The sequence below is a fragment of the Vigna umbellata genome, chromosome 8 (genome assembly GCF_029865625.1).
Source record: "Vigna umbellata cultivar VRB3 chromosome 8, Vumbellata_1.0, whole genome shotgun sequence".
Classification (NCBI taxonomy): Eukaryota; Viridiplantae; Streptophyta; class Magnoliopsida; order Fabales; family Fabaceae; genus Vigna; species Vigna umbellata.
In genome coordinates, this window is record NC_142172.1 from 4,921,327 (window position 1) to 4,936,474 (window position 15,148).

Genomic DNA, 15,148 nt, shown 5'->3' on the forward strand with positions numbered 1-15,148 from the left:
TACAAGCAATGAATCGTTTTGGCAGAGCTTGGTTGCACTGAGAAAACTCCAATAGAGTCTCATTTGTAGTTGGCCGATCTGTATTGCCTTGCTTGAGTCATTTGCTTTTTTTTTTTTTGTTCATTTCAGTAGTAGATCATTGCTGGAATTCTGTGTATTTAGTCCTAGAGTCTTTGCAAACCATTTTTAAACCTTCTAAATTGCAGAACTAAGTTGTTTCAATGCTTGTTAATCACTGTTTTGGTCCAAAACGAAATAAAGGCATGAGTTGAGTAAATCAGTTCAAAAGAGGCAAATTCTGAAAAGAAAAACAAGGAACTGAACATGTGAATTTGAGTAAAAGCCTATGAAATTGTGTAAACTGGCCTTGAATGATCAAAACAAGCATCATTAAACTTGTTTGAATGGATTTCAGTGTGCAATTGTGTCCAGAATTGAAATTGCTAAAAATAGCTATTGGACAAGTTCAATTTTGCATCTGAAACCTGTGTTCACCAACCAATTCTACAATTCCTTACTGCATTTTTTTTTATTTGTTTTCTTAATCTGTTCTAGATCCCTTGTTAGGTTCTGTTTGTGTGCTCACCTTATTCATTACCTTGTTTCTTGTTTGTCTTGATTGACTTTCCTGGTTTTGTCTCAATGCATGTGCATTATGTTCTGCTGTTCCTAATTGAAGTTTTTGTTTGCTTTTGTAATCTGGTCTAGAGTTGATCTTGAGTCAGTTTCCCTATTGTGCTGTCAGTTTCATTATCTGGTGCTTCCATTGTCTTGTGGCTGTCCTGTTCTGTTCTGGTTTCTGATTTTGACCTTAGCCTAGCCATTCTTGATTGAGAAGCTTGTTACACTATGGTTTCTGGAATTTGAAAGAAGGTTTGTGTGCTTGGTAGCATCTTAGGTGGTGGTGGTCTGAAAGACTCTCCAGCTTTGAACTGCCAAGGGAGAATCTCCCTTCCAAACCTTTCCATTTTGAGTGCTTTAAGCTTTAAGAGAGACTGATTTTTGTGAGTTTTGTGTGGCTGCATCTATGAGCCAAATTTCTTGTTGAGAGTGTGTTCTTGTTTAAATGCTGAAATAAGTTTTGAACTTGAAATGTGCTGACCATTTAGTTGTGCAGTTTTTGTTCTGATTAACATTTACAGGGAGTAAAGTTGTTCAAAGGCAGTTTGTAAGTGTGGGAAGTCTAACACAAGAGTACCTCAAGTGGAGCAAAAGGAGCTTTGCTACCTGCATAAACTACACCAAGCTGAATAGGGAGTCTCTTTATTCTATTGTGCAGTTTCGTGTTAGATTTGTGCATGACTAAAAATAGTAAACCATATTTGCTTGAATATTCTGTTTGGATATCATATGGTTTCATTTTTTTTTCCTTAACATGTGCAAACTGTTTCTTTATGTTAATTCAGACTAATAAATTGGATGTTGTACTTGTTGATTGAAAGCTGACATGATCTTTTAAGGGTTCAGCAACACCAATGCAGGGAGAAAGTCTAGATTAGGGCTGGGATTTGTTTTCTGTGTTGATAATAATCCAATCTGAATTGTGCTGTTATCAATTCTGAATTTTTATTGTTTTTCTCTGGGATCTTGGTGTATAGATAAACTGCAGCATTGAGTGGGATTTAGGAGTGCAGACCAGAACCTTCACTGATACAGCTATAGCACCTCAACAGAGTATAGATTAAGCAACCAGAGGCAGAAACACTTCTTGTGGGAGTGTTGAACTAAAGGGAGTCTTTCACCTTAAATTGCTTCTGTTTTGGTTGAACTATTCCTGTTATAGCTTGTATTGCTTAGCATTATTTGGAAGTTGATCTGGTATGATAATTTTTGTACACTAGGATTAGCCAATCTGAATTGGAATTGTTCTGCATTGCATTGGATTAATCTGATTTTGATTAGACTAGGGTGGTTGTTTAATCAGTTTGGTTTCAGCGTAGACTTATATCCTTTTGATTCTGGTATAATGACCATTTGCATGTGTCTAATGAAATCTGGTTTGATTTTGGTGTGTGCAGAGCTGATACTTGAGAGTTTAGCTTGAGCAGAAATTTACTGAGAAGACAAAAACCTAAGCACTTCATGTGGAAGCTTTGAACTGAAGGGAGTTATTTACTTTAATTGCTTCTGATTGTTTACATTGCTTTGGTTTAAAATTGTTCATTGTGGACTGCATGAACTGCTGATTTAGTGTGAATTTTCTGTGTAGTTTGGGAAAAGCAATATTGATGGTACTGTAGCATATTGTAAATTGTGAGCTATTTCAGTGAAGACAGTAGCAGCCATCTGAACTAAAGGGAGTTTCTTTTATCTCCAATTGCTTTTGATATGCTTAAATTCTTTAGTATGGCTTGCAATCATTAGGATTAGAATTGTTTGATCTGCTGATTTAGTTGGAATTGTTTGTGCAGTATAAGTTGAGACCATTAATTGAGCAGCAGCAGATTCTTAGTGGAAAGCTTGGAAAGCTTGTGCAACCAAGAGAAAGGGAAGTTCTTACTGCCCTATATCTTCTTTTGCAATCTGTTTTAACTAAGTGAATACTCACAGCAGTTTTGTGCATTTGTGATTATAGGATAAACCAGAAGCTAGAAAAGGGGCCAAAGCTGGCCGAACCAGCAACAGGAGTGTACATCTTTTTGGCACAAGGACTTGGCATCAAAAGTGGATTGTAGCTGACCAGGACCAGGACCAGGACCGTAGCATAGTTTGCTTTCTTTGTATTTGATTTGTTCAAATTGTTTGTAATAGGCTGGTGTTAGCCACTGTTAGCTTTAGCTTTTGTTTTGTAAAAGGGCCTTTTATAAAGTCCAAGTGCTTTGGAAGAGTCCTTGGTGCTCTTTAAAATCTTGGCAACTTTAACTTGCTTTAATTTTATCATAGCTAGACAGGTGAATGTGTCTTGTTAGCCAAAGCTACAAGCTTCACCATAGGAGTAGACTTTAATATTGACTTGATTTGTGTATCTCGTAGGGGTCATTAGAGTCTGCTGGTTTCTGAAGTGTTTTGTTTGTTTGATTTTGTGTTCACGTTTAGGGGTGATTAGGCTAAAAGGGATTAAACTCTAAGCCTTTTCACACATTAGAGTCCGAAGAGTCTAGTATTTTAGTGTTTAATTGTTTGTGATTATTTGAGTTGTGTACTTTGTTTCTAAAGGTGATTTTAGTTTAAGGGGTAATTAGTTAGTAGCCTAAGACATTTCTGGCAAGGCAAGACTTGGTAGTTAAACAGCTCTTTAGCTCACCTCTCTTACTTGGGACTTGTCTAAGTGAAAGTTTTGAACCCTTTAGATTAAGAAAACTTTTAAAAACAAAGATGTCTTCTTATAGTTCATATAGGTCTTCTAGGTTAGATAGAGTTGATGAAATGTTTAAACAAGCTAGGAATCTTCCATCCTTTGGTAAAGACATAGGTGCATTAACATACCTAGCTTGGGAAAAAGAAATTGATAAAATAAATCCTTGGTTTTATGAAGAGAGTGAATATTATGTCCTTAGCATATATCTCTCTAAGTTACAAGAACATGCAAGTGAGTGGTGGGATGAAAGACAATATCATATTAGGAAAGGTAGAAAGTCCTCCATACATAATTGGCATGATTTAAAAGCTTGCATGAGAAGAAAGTTTGTGCCTTCAAGCATTAAAAGAAACCTAAAACTAATTAGGGATTGCATTGATGATGGAAAATTATTTCTTGAGCGTTTAAATGATCATGGGTTTCTTCGTAGAGAATTAGAATGTGGGGCAAGACTTAAAGAGCTCAAGAATAAGAAAAGAGAAAGAGAGATTGAGAGAAAGGAAGAGGAAGAAAGGAAAGAAGAAGAGAAGAGAGAGAGAAAAGAAAACGAGAAAAGAGAAGAGAGAAGAAGAGAGGAATTAAGAAAAGAAGAAGAAAGAAAAGAAAAAGAAAGAAAAGAAGAAAAGAGAGAAAGGCAAGAAAGAGAGAAGAAAGAGAATGAGAAATTGTTGCGGATGACAAATTCTATTCTTTCCAAGACTATGGAACCTAAAAGGGAAGGTTTCCAAATCTTTACTTCTTTTCCAATCATGGTTTATTCTTCAAATATTGACTTCTCTTTCAAACCAATTGTCATTATATATTCTATAAAAACATTTTCAAAATATGACAATTCAAATCTTGAGTTATTCTTATCTTTAAGAAAACACTTAACTCAAGACAAAATTGAATTTGGACTTCTAAAATTTTCAAAGATTACATATCAAAGTATTAGAAGTTCTTATTCTCTTGTCTTTAAAGAAAATTTCTTTCTTGGATTGATATTAACTGAAGATATATTTGATGTGTATTGCAGATTCGTGTTTGATCCAAGAGGAAGAAAAATAGATCTAAAGTAATAAGGCCACTTCATGGCTTTGCTCCCAAGACTACGTGGAGCTTCTTCATAAGGCGATGCCAGATTTGAGGACAAATCTTTTTTTAAGAGGGAGGGTATGATGTAATCCTGCCCGACGTAGTCCTTGTTTAGTATTTTTACCTTTTATAGGTTAGCTTGTAAGGAGCATGGGTTACTATAAATACCCGTCTCCATCACTATATCATTCACTTTTGAGATTAATGAGAATTGAGTTTTCTGAATCAGAAACTATTCTCTCTTGAAAGTCATAGGCTAGAGAGTCCAAAGACTCCCTCTAGCCACCTTCCAAGCACACACTCTCCTTCCATTTTCACTGTGCTTTCTCTCTCATCCCACGATACCTGTCCTTCGCTGCCACCCCGTATGCGTCAGCGCTCTCCATTCATTTTTCTCTCGCGCATCAGACACGCACCACTTCATTTCGCATTTCACTCTCTCGCCTCCTTCCTCGCGAGTTGTTCCTCTCAAGGGTTCTGCACAGTAAGCCTTTTATTACTAGAATCTCCTTCTTCCTTCATTTCTTTGCTTCGTCTCAGCCATTATAAACCTCTACACCGAACATCTTCATCCAAACTTAGGGTTCCTTCATCATTCTCACTTTACCTTTCGAGTTCACCGATTGTTTTCTCCTTTCTACCGTTTAATCCACTTTCCACCGAACAATCTAGGTTTTCCACCGTTTAAACCTTAGATCTTAGGTTTTTCTTGAGTCTGTCTCTCGATTTAGAGCTTCGTCATCATTTTCCGCTGCGTTCATCTCTGGAGGAAGCTTCGAAGGACATCGCGACACGCACCTTCGTCCTCTCCTCAGGCGTTCGTCCATCATGTACTCTAGCTCATATATTTTATGAATGATGCCTCATAAATCATCATAACAACCCTCTATAAGGCCCTTGACGTATACACCACAATTTGTTGTTTTCTTTCCTTTAGACCATTCATGTGTATGGAATTTGTAACCATTGGTGAAGTAAGTGTGCCATTCTTTCACACATCTCATTGGCTAATTGGAGAGATGTCTTAACTCTTGAACCGTTGGAGTTAATGCCTGGTTAAAAACCTACAAAGATACCAAAATTTTTTTACAGCAAGAGTGAAATTAACCTTGCTCAAAACATAGGAAAAAGTACGGACCTGATTTTTAAACCATTGAGGAAAATCTTAGTGTATTCGAGCAGAAGCATTTCCTTCTGCGACTTGCTCAGCCACAAGAAATGAGTTGGTGCGAATGAAATGAATTAGTGTATAACAATTTAACCATTTCAAAGGTAAGAGTTGGATGATGACATACTCAAGATACAACTTAACTTCACTACAATTGATTAAGACATGGACATGAGCAAAGTTGAATTCAACATCAGTTAACCAATTAGTGAATTCTTTCCCTACATGATGGCCTGATTGTCAAAAAACTGATCATGCACCTTGACATGGTCCAGCTTGCCATTGCATTTCATTTCTGACATTAGTGGGGGACAACATGAAGATTTTGAAATAATGTGAACAAAAATATGTTGTCTCTCTGTGTAAGTAAGCTGCACAAATTGATCCTTCTACTCTAACTTTATTTTTAACTAAATGTTTGGATTCTCCCATAAACCTTTCAAAGGGATACATTCACCTGTATTGCACTAGTCCCTCAAGCCAAGCTTCATATGCAAGATGAATTAGAAGATGCTCCATTGAAGCAAATAATGCAGGAGGGACTATTCTTTCTAATTTGTAGATAATAATTGGAATATTTTCTTCCATCTTTCTTAGGGAATTTTTCTTTAGTGTCATGTAACACAAATCTTTAAAGAAGTTACTGATTTCTATTAGTGGATTTAACACGTGCATTGGCAAACAATTGAACGCAAGAGGGATGAAAGTCTCCATGAATACATGACAATCATGACTCTTCAACCCTTGAATAGTACCGTTATGAACATTGGCACATTTGGACAAGTTAGAAGAATATCCATCTGGCATTCTAAGCTCCTTGATCCATCCACAAACTATTTTTGCATCGTCTTTTGACATGGTGTAATTTACTTTTGGTTTGAACAATCGACCGTTAGCTTGCGCCTTCAACTCTAAGTCTTTTCCCCCACAATACAAAGGTAAATCTTCTCTTGCTTTGTCATTATCTTTTTTCTTCCCAATAACATTCATAATTGTGTTGAAGACATTGTCAAAGAATGTATTAGCAAGTTGTCTTTCCAATAGGGAAGATCCCAAAATATGCTTCTTTTAGTCCAATTATGTCACCCCCCAAACCCTTCTATCCAATTCTGGCCACATTCAGTGACTTTTGACAAGTCTTTCACTCTTCTCCAAACGTGTGATCCAGTCAACTTCGGCGAGGCATATCCGTTTCAACCTGCCCTTTGCGAAATGCCTTATTGTTTCTTTTAAAGGGGTGATCAATGGGATAGAATCGTCGATGGAAGGCAAACCAACTACTTTTCCTACCATATCTCAATTGGAATGACTTTGTATGGTCCATGCAATGTGGACAAACTAATCGACCATGCGTGCTCCAACCAGATAACATGTCATATGCTGGAAAGTCATTAATAGTCCACATCAAAGCTATCCTCATAAGGAAATTTTGCTTCCTTGAAACATCATACGTCCAAACATCATTCCATAGCTTCTTCAATTCATCAATCAAAGGCTCCAAATAAACATCAATCGCTAATTTCAGATTAGATGGACCTGGTATTATACACGTTGTCAATACCAAATTTCGTCCGGATCGTTTTTGGCTTTACTATAGTCTATTATATTATTACTCATTTTTATTTCTTATTCTTATCTTTTATTTTCGTTTTTATCTTTTATTTATTTATTTATTGTTATTTTTTTATTTATTTCTTTTCTCATTTTTTTTTATTATTATTATTATTATTTATTGTTATTATTATTTTTGTATTATTCTAGTTTTATTTACATATATTATCTTATTTTTCTTCATATATATGCAAATATATTTTTCTTACACTTTTATTATTTTATTTTTATTTTATTTTATTTTCATCTTCAATTTTACCTATTTAAAGTTTATTTTGCTTAATATAATTAATACGGTTTTTTTTAAAAAAAAAATTTAATAAAAAAAAATATATATATATATATATAATAAAAATAAAAAAAAAAAATAAAAGAAGAAAATTATGAGAAAGGAGAGAATGTTTTCGGATTGGGAGACAAAAAAACAGTACGTATGTTGGAGAGTGAGGGGCAGAAAACCGTTTCTGCAGGTAAGGACGCGGGGTGATGGCAGGGCATACGAAATTGAGTATGGTTGGATTTGGGGGTATACAAATGGCACAAAAGACAAGCACGGGGAGGAGGATGGGGCTTCGATTTTTTTGGCATTTTGCAAAGGAGAACGAGAAGGGATTTTACAGCAAAGAGAAGGGAGAAGTCAGCCACTCAAGGGAGAAGGGGATTTTCCTGGAGATCTTCACTACCAGCACCAACTTCACTCGCAGTTGCAGCAGCCGCTAGAGACGCCAAGCAAGAGCATAGGAGCTCCAAGAGGTAAGCAACTACTTCACTCGTTCATATTGTCATGTATGATGGGATGAACACTGGAGCTTTTATGGTTGCCATTGCCTTTTTATACTTGTTGTTGCGTTTTTACGCTTGATATTGCTCTGTTTAAGATTTGTCCTGTATATGAACCTTCACCATCGTCTCCGGCTACTATAGTAACCAACACCCTTTCAGCCACCTTTTTCTTCCACTCCCAATTCGCACCCTTCAAGTCTCCCTTCATTTCCAATCAACAACACCTTATCCCACAGCCAAACAACCTATGATCTTCATCCTTATTCCACGGGGGCACCTAACATCTTCATCCTTATACCACCTCCAGCATCATCATCTCTAACACTACTACCAACACCCCACGGCCAACCCATCATTTTCATCCCTTGCCTTCTTCATTTTCAACACCTCATCTCCATCTTCAACCATAATCCACTCTCAACATCCCTTTTCTTCCTCTCACCACTTTCATCTCCAGCACCACTTCCAGCACCATCACTCTCATCTCCCCAACATCTTCGACGCCACCTCCAACAAGCATAACCCAATCAACACGTAAGGCAGAACAAATCCAGCATTCACCCCTCACATTCAGATGTACACAACACACACTCGTAATTTTCAAATTAATCAGTAAATCAATAAAAAACGATAAAAATTAGGGGAAGAAGAGAGGGAAATGTGGTTTTGCGGGGACGATTAGCAGTCGGGAAAGCCCTCGAACGGAGAGGGAGGAAAGTGACACTGGTGGCGCCGGTGAAGAAGCGCGCTCCAGCTAGAGGCAACGGTGGCCGGCTCTGGCAGAGGCGGCGGCAGGAGGTGCCCAAGGTGGAAAAGCCTCAACCCTAGGCTAGTGCGAGAGAGAGAGGGGGAGAGAACGCCGTGGCCGGCCGTGGTTTCGGTGGTGCTTGGGGTCGCCGCCGACGCCGAGACGGGTGGAAGGTGGTGGCGCGGTGGCTGGTTGGAAGAAGTAATGGCGCAGGTGTTCAAGGGAGGCAATCCCAGCCCTAGCTTTTCCTGGTCAGAGAGAGAAAGAGACCTGGGTCTCGATGGAGGGAAGCAGCATTGAGTGTAGAGTCAGAGAACCCCTAGGGGAATTCTAGGGTAGAAACCACCCGGGTGGGCCAAGCCCATAATAAACGCACGTTTTCGGCCTTTTTCGAACGTTCGTCATCTACCCCCTCTCCGAACGTCCGTCCGTCAACTTCTTGGACGGACCGTTTGGGTGACCATCTCCCCAACGAACGCTCGTCCACAACGAGCGCTCGTCTTTCAGCCTCTTTTCCCAGCGTCCGTTCGCCAATTCATCAACGAACGCTCGTCCCCAACGAGCGTTCGTCATTCAGCCCGTCCCCCAACGAGCGTTCGTCATTCAGCCTCTTTTCCCAGCGTCCGTTCGCCAATTCATCAACGAACGCTCGTCCCAACGAGCGTTCGTCATTTAGCCCGTTTCCCAGTGTCCGTTCGCCAATTCATCAACGAACGCTCGTCCCCAACGAGCGTTCGTCATTCAGCCCGTTTCCCAGCGTCCGTCCGCCAATTCTCCAACTAACGCTCGTCCCCTGACGAGCGTTCGTCATTCAGCCCGTCCCCCAACGAGCGCTCGTCATTCAGCCCGTTTCCCAGCGTCCGCTCACCAGTTCCCCAACGAACACTCGTCCCCAACGAGCGCTCGTCATTCAGCCCGTTTCCCAGCGTCCGTTCAACAATCGCCCAATGAACGCTCGTCCCAACGAACGCTCGTCCCCAACGAGCGTTCGTCACTCAACCTCCTTTCCCAATGAACACTCGTCATCTACCCTCCTGTACTCAACGTACGTTCGTCATATCACCCACGAACGCTCGTCATCCAGGCTATTTTTCTCAACGTACGTTCGTCAACTCTCCCCAACGGACGCTCGTCATCCAGGCTCCTTTACTCAACATACGTTCGTCATATCACCCAGGAACGCTCGTCGTCCAGGCTATTTTTCTCAGCGTCCGTTCATAATTCCCCCAACGCTCGTTATTTCTCCTCATTCTCAACGTCCGTTTATGATTTCCCCAACGCTCGTTATTTTTATTCGTTTGTTTTTCTTATTTTATTTTATTCTATTTATTTTTGTCTATCTTATTTTAATTGTTTTATTTATTTCTTTTATTTTTATTTTTATTTTTATTTATTATTTTATTTTGTTCTATCTACTTATTCTAGATATTTACTTATCCTAAAATATATATTTAATAATGCAATATTTACAATTTAAATAAAGGAATTTATAAAAATATGTTTTAAAGGTTTAGGCACATGTGTGATCGCACGCATCGTCCTTGTGCTGAAAACCTTTTCTCTTTCTTAAATAAAATTACAAAGATATGTTTTGAAGGTTTAGGCACATGTGTGATCGCACGCATCGTCCTTGTGCTGAAAACCTTTTCTCTTTCTTAATTAAAATTACAAAAAATACGTTTTAAGGGTTTAGGCACATGTGTGATCGCACGCATCGTCCTTGTGCTGAAAACCTTTTCTCTTTCTTAATTGAAATTACAAAAAATGTTTTAAGGGTTTAGGCACATGTGTGATCGCACGCATCGTCCTTGTGCTAAAAACCTTTTCGCTTTCTTAATTAAAATTACAAAAAATATGTTTTAAAAGTTTAGGCACATGTGTGATCGCACGCATCGTCCTTGTGCTAAAAACCTTTTCTTTTCCTTAAGTAAAATTAACCAAAAAATATGTTTTAAAGGTTTATGCACATGTGTGATCGCACGCATCGTCCTTGTGCTAACAACCTTTTCTCTTTCTTAAACAAAATACAAAAAAAGGTATAAAATCTTCAAAAAACCCGAAAACATCAACAATTTTAAACAACAAATAGTCTTGCTACCCAGAACTACGTGATCCTTGATTCTCCAACAAAAGTGGAGATACGTAGGAGCAAGGCTAGCCCTTGTCAGGTTCACTTTCCCAAAAATCCAAATTTACCCATAATCATATTCCAAACAAAATTTTCTAAACAATTTTCAAACAAATTTGCTAGCAGTTTTCTAAAAGAACTACGTAACCCTGATTTCTCATTTTGAATGAGAATACGTAGGAGCAAGGTCAATCCTTGTCGGGCCCAAAAAACTAAAAAATATGTTTTGTTTATTTTAGAATTTTATTTTAGGGGATAGTTAAACATTTTGAAAATCACATCATATTCGTGCATTTAGTTAAAGGTACTGCCTTAGGGCAGGCGTTGTGGGGTGCTAACACCTTCCCCACGCGTAACCGACTCCCGAACCCAATCTTTGGTTTTCGTGGACCGTGCTTTATCGTTTTATGGTTTTTCCGTAGTTTTCCAGAATAAACTATGGTGGCGACTCCAAAATCTCTTTTTAAAACCCGCGTTTCTCTTTTTTGGATCGTCGTCCCGTCGCGATTCCGGTTGCGACAGATGGCGACTCCACTGGGGACGGCGAGAGTCAGGCCATTTAATTAGATGCGTGAATTTGACATGATTTTTCTTTGTGTTTTTCTTCCCCCGTTTTTTTTCTTTATTTGTGTTTGATAGTTGGAATAACTGCATGTGAATTGTTGAATATGGAACCCTAGGGTAGAAAACATGTTTATATCTGCCTGGGAATTTTTCTGGTTGTTTTGCAGGTGAGGGTTTGGGTATGCATTGCATTCTCCCTTCACACACACACTTTGTGCATATCATGAGTGGGGCCCTATACCCGGGTCTGAGCGCAACTTAGAATTAGAGGAGTTGTGTAGCGGTGTCATTCTGGGATGTACTTCCTGTCTGGCTGTCGTGAGAACTCCAGCTAGAGTTTGTTCTCTTCACTTGTGTCTCCTCATCTAGTTGATTACTCGACTGTTGTGGAGATGCTATGAAGGGGGCCATAGCTCTAGTGACCATTGACCTCTAGGTTCAGGAGACCATCCTTGTGAGATTGCATATACTTGACCTCGAATCCAAGCCATTGAACCTTTATTAGGGCACAAAGGGAGAAACGTGTATTCTTGTAATCCTCACGCTGTTCGTTCTCTTTCGAAAATTATGTTATTGCATTTTCATACCATGCATGCATTTGATTCATCGTGTTGTTTTATTATCATGCATCATATTCATGCATCATTTAGTAACATGTTGGTTTTAGGGGAAATCACAGGTATACACTTGACTTCACACGATATGGATGTTGACACCAGATCTGATGCTACACTGCATACCAACTCCGCCATTTTAAGAAAGAAGTCTAGCCTAAGGACACATGTTGGAAATTTGACCGGGTTGATAAATTTAGGCCGAAGACTCAAGACCATACAGAGAGAAGCCTTCGGGAGGAAATATGGGAATTTGTTGAGTTTAATGGAGGTGAAAGTACAGTTGCCCGCTATTACGGCTCTAGCTCAGTATTATGATTCTCCCCTGAGATGTTTTACCTTCCAGGACTTCCAGCTGGCGCCAACTGTAGAAGAATTTGAGCATATTCTGGGCTTGCCGTTAGAGGGTACCAAGCCATATCAGCACTTGGAGCATCATGCCTCTGTTTCTACCCTTGCTGTTATAATGAAATTACAGCCCAATGAATTGGAGAACCGGTTGATAACGAGACATCAAATTCGGGGGCTGACACAAGGATACCTTGAACAGTATTTGCATGACCTGGGCAATAGGGAAGAATGGGAGACCTTCATGGATGTACTAGCCCTCACTGTGTTTGGCATTGTCCTGTTTCCCAAACTGGAAGACTTTGTAGATTACACTGCTATTGATGTCTTCGTGGCAAAAAAGACAAGATCAGAAAACCCCGTAACAGCAGTCCTCGCAGATGTGTATGGGACTATGAATTTTTGCCATGAGAGAAAAGGGAAGAAGATTTTTTGTTGTTTGCCAGCATTATATGCGTGGATGACGGCACGAGTATTTAAGGGGGTAATCGATGTTAGGAGTTCACCTGAGAATCTGTCGCATCAAGGAGGTAATGGGTGGGCTCTTTTCTTTGCCGGTTTGAGAGAAGGAAACGTAAAGTGGCGCCTTCCTTGGCTTGAGACTAAACCATCTATCCAACATTGTGGCAACTTCCCTAACATACCTCTCATAGGTGCTAGGTATTGTATTAACTACAACCCTGTTTTGGTCCAGAGACAGTTCGGATATCCTATGAAGGGAGCGCCTTCACCAGATTATCTCACAGCCTTCTTCATCTACTATGAGGACGGACATTGTACTGAAATGTTGAGGAGAGTCAGAAGTGCCTGGGAAAATGTGGTGCGAGCAGAGAAGGACCTGAGGAGTGGAGTGATTGATAGCAGAGTTAGTTATCATACCTGGATTTTGGAGAGGGTAAGAGAAGTCAAGTTGCCTTTCAAGCCCATCAATGAACAATCGGCGAGTGAAGGGACATTCCAAGCCCCAGAAAGTGAAGAGGTGAAACAGTTGAAGGTTGAGGTGGAGAAATTGAGGGTGAGGAATGCTAGGTTGGAAAATGAATTACAGAAAGCTCGCAATGATTTTGTGGATATGAGGAATGATAACGAAGAAAAGTCACGGGCTTATGAAAACATTGTCAAAAGCCAGAAGGCAGAGAGAGATTATACATTCCGAGTAAAACAGGATCTTGCGGCCGCAAGTAAGGAGTTATCCATGAGGGTGAATGAGAAGAATGTGGCTCTAGAAGAGGGCAGACAGTGGAAACAACTCTATGAAGAAGCCAAGAGGGATAAGAGGGAAGCCCTAAAAAGACTAAGGGAAGCGCAAGTCCAAGTACAAGAATCGGGGCATCAGATGAAGGAAATGGCTACATCATTTGAAGCGGAGTTGAATCAGGAGCGCTGGAAGCTGGCAGAGGCTGAAGGGGAATATCGAGCCATGTTAAAGCAGATGGAGGATTACATCGAGGAGCAGGAGGAGCGATGGAGGTCGATGGAATTTGAAGAAAGGCATCAGGCCTTGATAAAGCGAATGAAAGAGCACATCGCAGAGCAAGAAACGGCCGTAAAGCATTGGAAGGAAAGCTTCTCTCAGTTGGCTGCTTTGGCAAATGGGGCAATTGAAGACATCCCCAGAATGGTGTCGGAAGCTGAAGCGAGTACCCACTTTTATAGCCCACCAGTAGAGATAGAGCTTTTTATTAATCACTGTAAACGGTTGATAGACGAGATGAAATCCCTCATCACTCGGACTAGGAATTGATGTATTTAGGGATCTTTATGGTTTGTTTCCTGTAAGAAATGTAATGAACTTGTTTCCCTTTAAATGAAAAGGTGTGGGACGTTGTTTAGCATCTGCTTGTGTTAATTTCCATCAGTGATGTCATTACAATCTTGTGATTTCCCCCTATTACTAGCATGCATCATCTTTTCTTTTGTTCAGCATGTTTCATTTCCATCTAATTAATTAAAATAATAAAGCAGTACGCGTGAGAAAAAACGACGACCAAATTTCCACGACATCCCTACCGGACCCGGGCAAACTCAAAAGCCATGGCGAGCTGGGAGGAGTCACAGGAGTCTCTCAAAACGGATGTTGGCCAGTTGAAGGACCAGATCGACCAGATCTTGGCGACGCTTGAATCCATGAAGACTACTGGAGAGTCTTCATCTGCGCATGTTGGGGGGAATGCTCACCCTTATCCTCCAATGTTCAACGCTGCGAGCCAATCTGTTCCTTTCCCACTGTATGGTTTACCTCCGGGTTACACTCCTCCTGTAGGAGAGTACTCAGAAGTTGAGCACGCTTCATTCTCGTTCCCCGCGACTGTCAATATACCACCAACCACCGGCACTCAGGGACCTGTCTTAGTGTCGGCTCCCATGGTGGGCACGGGAATGAATGAGACCAACACCACTGATGGAATTCGGGTGACCCCAGTACCGCCTGTGGTTGCTAGGGAGGATTTTTCAGCCGAAGCTGCACCACACGCCACGATGGTTGGGGGATTCGGTAGCCTCGTTGGAGCTACGGGTAGGTTGGAAAGTCTGGAGGCGAGGTTGAGAGCTGTTGAGGGAGTTGAGAGCTACGGGTTTGGAGATGCGGCCCGATTGAGTTTGGTTCCGGGCTTGAAAATCCCGCCTAAGTTCAAGGCGCCGGAGTTTGAAAAATATAGGGGTAACACTTGCCCTAAAAGCCATGTGACCATGTACTGCAGAAAGATGGCTGCGTATGCTCATGATGAGCAGCTACTCATCCACGTTTTCCAGGAAAGTTTGGCTGGGGTGGCATTGAACTGGTACACCCACCTGGAGCCATACCGAATTCGTT

General features: G+C 40.4%; 1 protein-coding gene across 1 annotated transcript in view; it reads left to right on the plus strand.

Moving 5' to 3' along the window:
- The first annotated feature begins 7,549 nt into the window (after positions 1-7,549).
- LOC148193888 (uncharacterized) overlaps positions 7,550-15,148 on the plus strand; it is a 31,072-nt gene continuing 23,473 nt past the window's right edge. The window contains exon 1 of the mRNA XM_088096424.1: positions 7,550-7,904. Within this exon, the coding sequence (XP_087952550.1) occupies positions 7,550-7,904 (355 nt within the window). The remainder of the gene's footprint in view (positions 7,905-15,148) is intronic.